Here is a 10,281-nt window from a genome sequence, read left to right on the forward strand (position 1 = left end):
TGAAATCCAGCAGAAGCAGAAACTTTTGGAAGGAGAAACATGGTTTGCCCCCTTCAATGCTTTTCTCCTGGAACGGGTGTGTACGGAGAGGCCTGTTCCTCTGGAGCTTTAAATCTGTTGGACCGTTGACTATCACTCCGCCTTTTTTGAAGTTACAGAAACCTCTTCTGTCCACGCTGTGGCGGGAACAGAAAGTTTGGAAAATTAAACGGTAAGACTTGAGATAACCTGGACGACATACATGCACTAGCACTCCCCGAAGAATCTCTTCCACCCAAGCCTTTGCATGCAATTCACTAAGACACGGAAAGCCTCCACATTTTGCACTCCAAAAAAAGGAGGGAAAATGCAAGGGTCCCGTGCAGTTCCCGGGACCTACGAGAACCACTTTGTTACAAGTGTATCCAAAGTCCCCAGCGCCAGGGACTCGCGGGGCGCCGCTCGTCCTCGCTGCACTCGCTCGGCAGCTCCCGGAGGTGGCGGTTGTGCTATGAAGGCAGACCCCGCCGGGCTGGCCGACAAGATGCTGCGGACCCCGAAGTGCTCGCGGTGCCGGAACCACGGCTTCCTGGTGCCGGTCAAGGGCCACGCGGGCAAGTGCCGCTGGAAGCAGTGCACCTGCGAGAAGTGCTACCTGATCACCGAGCGCCAGAAGATCATGGCCGCGCAGAAGGTGCTCAAGAGGCAGGCCTCCGAGGAGGAGCAGGACATGGCCCTGGGCGCGCAGGGGCCCGAGCCGGCGGCGGGGGCCGCGGCCGCCGCGCCCCCGGGCCTCAGCCTCCGCCAGCTGCTTCCGGTGGCCGCCTCGGGAGAGCGGGAGGCCGGCCCCGAGGGCCGCGTGGCCGCGGGCTTCCCCGAGAGGCCCCCGCGCGGCCCGAGCCCCGGGCCGAGCGCCTTCCAGCCGGTCCTGGGCGGCCGCGGCCACGCGGGGCTGAGCGCACGAGCTGCCGCGGCCGCGCCGGGTCCGCTGGGGCTCCCGCTCGGGCCCGAGGCCGCCGGCAAGGGCTTCCCCGGCCGCTTGGAGCTGCGCAGGCCGCTGCGGCCCGTGCCCAGCCCGCCGTTCGCCGACTTCGGTAAGAGTCCGGCCCGGCGGCCCAGGCCCCCCGGCGTGGATGGTGCGGCCATGGGCCCTCGGGTGGGGGTGGGGGTGGGGGTGGGACGTAAATGCTTCCGGGCGTACTCGGGTTTGGAAAACCGTTCTCTACAGTCCGGGGCTGGGTGCCATTTTGCAAAAGATTAAAGGCTAGAAAGAAATACGGTTGTTCCGGAGGCTCTTAACACGTAGCCAGCTGCGGGCCTTCCGGCCTTGAGAGAAAGAAAATGGCCCCCAGCGCCTGAGCCGTGGCTCCTCCTCCAGGAAGACGCCCCAGTGCCCTTGCGCGCTTCTTCCCGCCCTTTTCTTGGGCTGGTGGCGCCTCCTTCAGGACGCCCCTGTGCGCGGGCCTGCTCGACGGGGCTGCGCCTGCGCACTCTTCCCCTTGCCTCTGCGGGAGGCTCCGCCCAGCCAACTTTGCGCGTGCGCACCTTGCCCCCCCCCATGCCTTCCCGGGGAGTGGGAGCGCGGTCTCTGCTCCCCACTGGAGAGCAGTTGGTCTATTGATACTGCCTTTTTTCCTTCCCTTCCCGCCATATGCATAAATTCTTGGTAAACGCATGGTTCTTAATGTGGTCTTCACTATTAAAAGTACAATTTCAAGTCACATACAGACTTGAGGCTCCTTTTGGGTGCAGACACGTGGTTTTTTTTTTTTTTTTTTTTCCTTTGTTTTTCTCTATGGCGGTGTGGTAGAAAGCACAGGAGGCGAGCTATTCTGTGGAAACCTCTCCCCGCTGTGCTAAGGGGATTGGCCTAGATGCCCTCTGAAGGCCATTTCTGCCTTCTGGGACATTCTAGGAGAACTCAGGCCTTTGGGAAACTAGAGAGGGATGACAGACCTGAAACAGCAATTCTAGAAGATATCTTTCCACAGAGACAGTGCCTTTCTCTATTCCACCTCAACAGGGACTGAGCACGTAACTGTGCCTGACACTAGTGATGAAGAAGTGACGGGGAAAGTCACATTTGTTGCCTTCAAGGATCTCCTCCTTGTGGGAGGGACAGCACAGATCAAGGAATCCCACAAATCAATGTGTAGAGCTCGAATGGGTAATGGTTTAGTTGTGGTCTGAAGGGAGAGTAGGAGCTAGGTATTGAGGACTTTATTTAAGCACAGTGAGGTTGGGGGAAAAGCCTTCCAAACTGAGGGAAGGAACAGCAGGTGCCAAGGCCTTGAGATTGCTGAGAAAGAAGAAGATGCGAGGTTACAGTGTGTAAGGAGGCCGGGGTGGAGGCAGGAACAAGCTCTCATGGGGCTTTAGGGCCAAAGGCATTTTCTAAGAGCAGTGGGACGTGGCTGAAGGGCTCTAAAAGCAGGGAGGATCAAAAGCATAATGGATGTGGCAGCTCTTTGTAAGTGGATTTGAGTGTTGTACTGCTACCTTTGTACAGGGATACGCTCTTTTCCCTAGTTCTGTGTTTTAATTTTTTAATTTAACTTAATTTTTAAAAAATATTTTATTTATTTATTCATGAGAGACACAGAGGCAGAGGGAGAAGCAGGCTCCCTGCAGGGAGCCCGATGTGGGACTCGATCCCAGGACTCCGGGATCACAACCTGAGCCAAAGGCAGACGCTCAACCACTGAGCCACCCAGGTGCCCTATTCTGTGTGTTTTTAACGCTTCCCTCGTTGCTTACCTTTTCAGGGCTCCCTCTGAGCGTCAACTCCGATTGTGTAATGGGGCCTGAGTACCTGGAGAGAGAGCCTTCCAAGCTGTATCCCAGCTGCTCCAACATGCATTCCTACTGCCCATTCCCATTGGGCTACCAGGATGCATCCCCGACTCCGGGGATCCCCCTCCAGCGGGGCTTCCGGCATGTGTCCTGCAGCCACTTCCATGGAGGAGGCTTGGTAGGTCCCATCCCCCATTCCTTTCCTGGTTTTTCTTTATCCCAGATGCTGCTGCTGTTATTTTGGATCCTCTGTCCTAGTAAGTGAACTGAAGTACCCATCTGTGCCAGGGCCTGAGCACTGGTAGGACAGGTACAACACTGACCTCGTGCGGTGTGCACCTTTCGGAGTGAACACGTGTAGGCACGTCCATCTGTGTGTCAGCACATTGGCCTGGGCTGTCTGTGCTGTGGTATGTGCTTTTCAGAGCTAGGGGTTCAGGTAAGGACTGTAGACAAATCTCGGGTACACCTGGGGAACAGCCACATAGTGCCACGGCCTGAGTGAGTGACCACCAGCTGGAGCTGGAAGGGTGCTTCATCTTGCTGGCTACCAGAAGGAAAGTATCACTCCTGGAACCACACTGTTGAGGGCAAAGCCAGGAGCACATGGAGGTCCCCTGCCAAAAGATAGGGGTCACTTGAGACTGCTGGGGGCTTTCAGGAAGAATTTAAGCTTAGTCTCGAAAAATATGGAAGCCTTCTTCCAAACACCTGTCACCTTAAGGAAACATTTGTTGAAAGAATGGACAAGATGTAATCTTTTTATAAGACCAGTGGTCATTTACTAACAGCTGTGTTCTTTAAGCCTGTGTTTTGAATACTGAGTATGTAAGAATCAGGCCGTCCCTGTTGTATGAGGTACAAGTTGGGGTGACCAGGTTTGTGGCCTTGGTTACCAGCTCCTTCCAGACCAGAGTGGCTAAAAGCCCTTTCCCCTTTGACAACCCTGAGGCCTGTCAGGGCTGCAGAGGCCTGGGTAACCAGTCCTGATGGGGCCCCATCAGACTGGATCTGTGGGGCAGGTCAGTTCTAATGCAGCTCAAGTTCAGGGAAATGTAAGCCACCATTACCTTTCCTCCCTCCCTCAGGGCTAAAAGCCTAACCCTGGGTATTAGAGTGACGTTTCTCTTGGGTGGCAGGTAAAGAAGAGTGAGGACAGAGCATGCTTTTTTGTGAAAAGTGGTTGAGAAGAAAGGAATGCTTGATATTTACATACGGAGAGTCTTAGCTGCAGTGTGTGGAGCCATTGTGAGGGGCTTCACACAGGTCAGGCACACCGGGGACAGGGTCCCCACTCCTGCTGCAGCCCCAGCAGCATCTCTTCTGTCTGTTTTAGACATTGTTAAGTTTTCTAGAAGTCCTTTTCCATTGATTCTAAGGAAAAGCTTTGAAACCCACTGGTCTTGATAATTTCCAGGGTGCCTGTGACCCTCCTGTGAGCCATCAGGGTACGCTGTATCACCCCACTGTAGCATAGAGGAAGACGACTCAGAGAAAGTTAAGTACTTGTTCATGGTCACAGAACCTGGGAGTGAAGGACTGGTGTTCACATTACATAGCTGATCAGAACAGAGCTGTCACCCCAACTCTGGGGCCCTGGCACTTACTTCTGCTCTCCAAGGTATCTCTGTCATGAGAGGCAGAGCAAACACGGCCCTTGACTCTTACACCACCCCTGCTATACCTGAACTCTGGGGACGCTGGCCACCCCACTGCAACTCCAGGAGAGCACAACGCCTCCAGCCTTCACACAAAGAGAGGGGCCTCTGGCCAAGTAGAGCACGCACCCACCGTCTGCTCACACAGAAGCTTGGATGGAGCCTGGCGTCCAGGGTGGAGCTCTGATTGACAGGCTTGCCAGACGGCCTTTGTTAAGAGTGTGATCTCAGTTGGTTTATCTGGGCCTGAGCTGCCACCACAGGCCCCAGGCAGGAGCTGTGATCCAGGGAGAGACTTGGCTGAGCAGCTTGGAATTAAAGCACTAATAATCCCCCTTCCCACCCCCTTCACGTCTGGATAGAGGATCAGGCATTTATTTCTGAAGCTGTTTCAAACCCAAGAGCCTATGAATTGCTTTCATCCTTGTCCTGCTGTCCCTCCTGACCGAGCTCTGAGATATTCCCCATGGATGTCCTCAGCCTCCTACTCCTGTTCCTACCCCATTTGCTGCTGCTTCACTTCCTCTGTTCTCTTCCCACAAAACAGCACAAGCTTGGAGTTGGATAGACCTGGGATCCAACCCTACTTCCACTATTTCCCAGCCATATGGCCTGGGGAAGTCCTCTGATCTCTGAGGGTCTGACTCAGGTTCTGTCTGAACAGTAGGGGAAAGAGTACCCACCTCACAGGGCTGTGGACAGATTGAATAAGGTGTGATGCATGGGAAGTGCCTGGCAGAGGGTCTGGCACGTACTGGATACTTAAAGGTGGGCTTTCTCCCTTCCTTGTTAGAAAATGCAGACTGCCTCAAGGCTTCAGTGTGCTCATATATGATTCACCAGTGTGGGGTAGTGTGTGGGGTACTCCAATCCCTTGACAAAGAACGCTTAAGAGCACGTAAAATACCTTATAGGACACTAGGGTTCTCCAAAACACAGCTTGTAAAATGCTGCTCTGAAGTATCTGATGCAGAAGGAAATACTAGGACCTACATCTGAAATGTATTACCACTTTTTATTACATTCATGTCTTTCTCTGTTAAGCTGTGAGTGGTGTGGCCATCACTGCAGATGCCCCATTCCAGCCGTAGGGTCCTGTAGCGTGAGCTTATCCTTTGGTTGCCGAGGAAGCAGCAGACACACAAGCTGCCCGCTGGAGCCGTGTTGCTGTGGTCTCCCAGCTCCCCTTGCCTAAGTCACAGCTATGGGAATAAGGCCCCCGACTCTGGTGTCTACATCCTTAGCTGTACCAGGAGAAGGAACCACAGGGGTTGGGATGTGTTGGCACCTTCCCCAGCACAGAGCAGCAGAGCAGCCACAGGACCCACTTTTGCCTCTCACTTCCCAGCTCTGTGGCCCTCGGCCTGAAGCTTCACCCCACTGACACTCATTGCAGTGAGGATGGTGCTAGAACCTCCCTCCTAGGGTCAGAAGGGCTCAGTGTGACTATGTGGCTGTTCCCCAGGCGTACCTGAGATGCCTGAATTTCTTCTTGCCTTCAATCACTGGATGGGTATTTGCTGAACACCCTGTTTCATGTGCCCTGTGCCTAGGTATTGGGTCACAGAGGTGAATCTGCCCCTTTGGGAGCCCCCTATTTAGCAGTCTGAGGCCTGTCTGACCAGCCTGTCTGGCTAACCCTCTCCCTCTGGGCGCCATGCAGGTCCCGGAGCCAGTGGGAGACTTCCAGCCAAGCTACTACCCACTGCCGCCGCCGCCGCCACCTCCACCACCACCGCCGCCGCCTCCACCACCACCGCCGCCACCACCGCCGCAGCCTCAATTTCTCCCACCAGGCTTCTTGTCTGCGCTCCACTTTCTGCCGCCTCTGCCACCGCCGCCACCACCGGCATCTTTCTCTCTCACCATTCTGTCTGATACAGACAAGGAAACCACTGGTAAGAGGGCCCCAGGCTTTCAGCTTCTGGGGAGCCAGGAGGACTTCCTGGAGGAAGGGGGCCTAATCACAAAGTAGAGGTGGAGAGCAGAATTTAAAATGCATTGGGTCTGGGGATGAGCTCTTCAGTTATATCCCTCTTTTTATTCCATATGCAAGCATCCAAGAGGGGCTCCCCAGTCTCAGGTGAGAAAACCAATGGAACCCTGAGAGGTTCTCACATATGTAAATGGAAGATGGCAGCGCTTGGATCTCCACAGAATTCTGTCTGGCTCCGGAGCTCATGCTAATTCCCAATCCCCCCCCCCCTTATCAGGGCCTGTGGGCAGAGATGTGAAGGATGGCATTCCTGTGGTGTGTTCAGGAGACCAGCTGTGCCAGGCTGCTCTGGCTCAGCTGGGGCTATTCTAGAGAGGGAAGCAGCAGATGCTGAGGCTGGGGCAGCAGCTGGAACTGGGTGGGGGTTGCTAGGGATAAGTCCTCGTGGAGAGAAACCGGCCAGGAGCCAGGGACCCTGTCCTTCATTGCTCTGCCACTGGCGCACTGGGTGACCTCAGGCCCTCCCACTCACTCGAGGCCTGTCTCCTCATCTGTAAAATGGGTCCTGTTAACAGGGTTATTGTGGTAGTCAATATTAGAGGTAAAAGTGCTTTAGGTTTTCTTACGAGGGCTCTTGCAGCTTTAAAGGTTCTAGGATTTTTTTTTTTCCCCTTTCAGTCCTTCCCTGAGGCTCCCTAGGAAAAGGAAGTGAGGCCTTCTGTACACACGTGCTGTGTTTGAGATGCCTAGATAGGCAGAGATGGTGTGTGGCTTGAAGCATGCTGGCCCCAGAGCCAGACAGTAGCTTTGTGACCCGCGGCAAGGTCATTCAGTCCTTGGAGCCTCCCCCCTCCCTCACCTTCTGCAGAAGTGGGCTTAACGGCCCCACCTCAGGAGGTGATTCTGAGGACCCATCTGAACCTGCACCCCAGGACGGCATTTGTGTTCATTCTCCCTGTTTCCTGTCATCCCCTGCTGACCTGACGTTGGGAGGGCAGATCTCATTCCCCAGAAGCGTGCAGAAGTTCAGAGCCTCGGGGTAGCTTGCTCCTGGCCACCCAGCTGGCGACAGGCAGAGCCAGAGTGTGAGCTGGAGTCTGTGTTGGGCTGGGGCTAGGCTGCCAGGGTCCGGACACCTGGCCCATGGAGGGCAAAGGCATTCTCCGCAGGGGCTGGGAACCCTGAGAATGCCTGACCAAAAGTTTGCATCTGAAAGTAGGTAATTCCCCTGTTTGTAAATCCAGCCCCTCTTTGTCCTTCACAGATGGCCAGGATGCAGGGGTACCAGAGGAGCCCGGGGTGCCTGAGGCGGAGGCGGGGGCCCCTGAGGCGGAGGACCCTGAAGCGGAGGCGGGGGCCCCTGAGGTGGAGGCAGAGGCGCCTGAGGCAGAGGCGGAGGTGCTGCCGGGTGAGCCCAGCCAGCTGCCTTCCAAGGAGCAGTCCGACTAGGCCCTGGCATGCTTGGGCCAGCGGGGTGGGGGTTGCGGGTGTTGCAGCAATGATGTTCTTAACGGGTTTGGGGATGTGTAGGGAGGAAGGGTAGTAGTAGACATAAAATGGCAGTTTAATTTCCATTTCAAGACAGGAGGGAGGAAGGTGATTTCTAAGGTTCTCTCTATCCAGAGACGTGGGATTGACCAGGAACATGGAGGATGGTTAGCAGGGGAGGGCCAGGGCTTTGAGGATTGGGGGGCTGGTGGAAGCTCACATTTAGGAATGAATTTAACTGAGTCTGGGTTGTGCTGCTGTTAGACTCACTCCCAGAAGTGGTCTTTGATTTCCTCGGGCCCGCTCCAGGACAGGAGGCACCATCTATTTCAGCCTTCTGCTTCCGCCTCTGCTTGGTCCCAGCTGGGGGCAGCACAAACACTGAGCCCCAAGCACATCCAGGTGGTTTGTGTGGGCAGCTGGGACCAGGTGCTGACAGCAGGTTCTACAGCGTCCTTCCCTGCTGCTCTATCTCTTGTGAGGGCTGCCTGGCCACTGCCTCTCGCCCCTTCTCCAAGGGGCTGCACCAAGCATTCTGACTGCTGGGGCTGCCTCCTCTCCTCTCCATAAAGTTTAAGCCACTATAGGCATCTTTTCTGGTTAAAAAAAATCTATTAAAGTTTGACTATTTGATATTTTTATAGTGATTGCCAACTTTAAAAAGTAGGCTGTTTGTAAGCACTGATGCAGTTCTCAGAAGAGAATGGTGCTTCTAAATCATCTATGTATCCATTTCTTCTCTGGGGACAGTTGACTGTTGAAATAAAATAAGCAGTGGAAATCATCGTGCAAGTTTCATTTTCTTTAAGTCTTGTGGAAGGTGGTTTTGGGGAGAGCGTCTGGGCCTGGCAAGTCCCTTCCTGGCTTACCTCCCCTTTCCCTGTTGCCAAGGGAGAGGGTTGGGCCAGGCTACTAGATTTCTGTCTGTCGTTGATATTCCCACCATTTTTCTTAAGCAGTGGAGACCTTTTGAGGACATTGCAGACACACAAGATGTAAAGATTTCTTTTAGTTTCCCTCACTCAGCTGTGGGGGTGGTCAGAAGTTGGGATCTCAACTCTATCTTAAAGGTGAAAGTAGGCATTCCTGGGGGGTGGGTGCAGAAAGAGTAAGGGACCTGGAGTGAAGGATTCTGGGTGAGACACTGTGTCCTGTCCTCTGTCCAGGGGCAGACTGGCACTCAAACAGGCCAGTCTGCATGCCACCTGGCTTGTAGGCAGGGGTGTCCCAGAATCCCCAGGACAAGCGGCAAGATGATCGCTGAGAAATGCTCTCTGTTCTCCCAACATGAGTGTCCTGGCTGGGCCTCGGCCTGCTCTGTTGGCACTGGAGCAGGATCTAGTCCTAGAAGGTTTCTGTCCCTGCTTTTTGGGCAGTCCTAGCAGGGCCGACCCAGGCACTGAGGCCTGCAGGGCAGCATTGTCTTGTCTCTGCCTGATGCTGTGATGTTGGACTAGCCTGGCTTTGAGGCTGAAGCCCCCCAATGCTTCCTGCATAATAGCACTGGTCCTGTCTTGGGGTCCACAGCCCTGAGGAGCCCTGGGTTCCAGATGGCCTCACCCTGCCCCGTCAGTATGGCCAAGTAGGGCTGGATCAGTGCCCCTCCGTACTCCTTCATTACACTGCTTTATCTTAGACTCCCTGTTTTGAAGATTTTCACCCAAGCTGCATTAATCAAAGTATTTCTGATCTGCAATACACAGGTCTGAGAGTCTGGCCACATGGACTCCAAAGCATTCCAGACCGGGGCAAGGAAATAGGATGTTTATTCAGTCTGTGGGGTTGAGAAGGGGCGCTCTGGAGGCTGAGAAGGACAGTGTCCTGTTGCTGAAATCCGTGTCCACAGAACTCCAGGGAGGGGAGGAATGCTCGGTTCTCCTATAGACCTGTGATCTGACGAATCTCCGGAGCCTGGTTAGCTTCTTCCCTGGGACCTTGAGGGTGCCAGCTGCAGTGACAAGACAGCCACGGGGCAGGGTTGGAGACCTGCTTCCTCTCTTCCCCCCTGGTGTGAACCCCAAGCTCCGACAGCCCGGGCTCATCCTTTCCTCGTTCTCACCATGCTAAGGTCAGGGGACCCCTGCTCCCTGTAGCCTTTCTGGTCAATCCATTATGCTCCCTGAATGTCCTGTTCCATCCTGCAGTCCTTCAGCAGCAACAGCATGAGGCTGAAACACCACATCTGCTCGCGTTGCTACCTTGCTTGCACACCTTCTATGGCTCCCTACTGCCCCGAGGCCAACATCTTCAAGCCAGTGGGCCTGCCCCCCTCCAGCCTCCTCTCCTCACTGGCTGGCCCAGCACAGGTCTTGCAGGGGTAGAGTCGGCCAGGTCCAGGCAGAAAATGAAGGGAAGGGACAGACTGGCAGCCAGCAGCACTGCCCAGCCCTAATGACCGAGGCTTGGCCATAAACTGAGAGAATGTTC

General features: G+C 54.9%; 1 protein-coding gene across 1 annotated transcript; it reads left to right on the forward strand.

Annotated features, from left to right (window-relative positions):
• The first annotated feature begins 435 nt into the window (after positions 1–435).
• DMRTB1 (DMRT like family B with proline rich C-terminal 1) lies at positions 436–8,638 on the forward strand. Its single transcript, XM_072820293.1, has 4 exons — positions 436–1,073; positions 2,745–2,950; positions 6,094–6,328; positions 7,631–8,638. Exons 1-4 carry the CDS (start codon positions 491–493, stop codon positions 7,813–7,815), a joined length of 1,209 nt encoding a protein of 402 aa, XP_072676394.1. The 5' UTR covers positions 436–490; the 3' UTR covers positions 7,816–8,638.
• Positions 8,639–10,281: the final 1,643 nt, after the last annotated feature.

Source organism: Canis lupus, chromosome 3 (genome assembly GCF_048164855.1).
Source record: "Canis lupus baileyi chromosome 3, mCanLup2.hap1, whole genome shotgun sequence".
NCBI classification, from domain to species: domain Eukaryota; kingdom Metazoa; phylum Chordata; class Mammalia; order Carnivora; family Canidae; genus Canis; species Canis lupus.

Coding starts and splice junctions, on each gene's coding strand:
- DMRTB1 (XM_072820293.1), top strand. CDS start 491: ATGAAGGCAGACCCCGCCGGGCTGGCCGACAAGATGCTGCGGACCCCG. Junction 2,951..6,093: donor ACTTCCATGGAGGAGGCTTG/GTAGGTCCCATC, acceptor GGCGCCATGCAG/GTCCCGGAGCCAGTGGGAGA. Junction 6,329..7,630: donor TACAGACAAGGAAACCACTG/GTAAGAGGGCCC, acceptor TGTCCTTCACAG/ATGGCCAGGATGCAGGGGTA.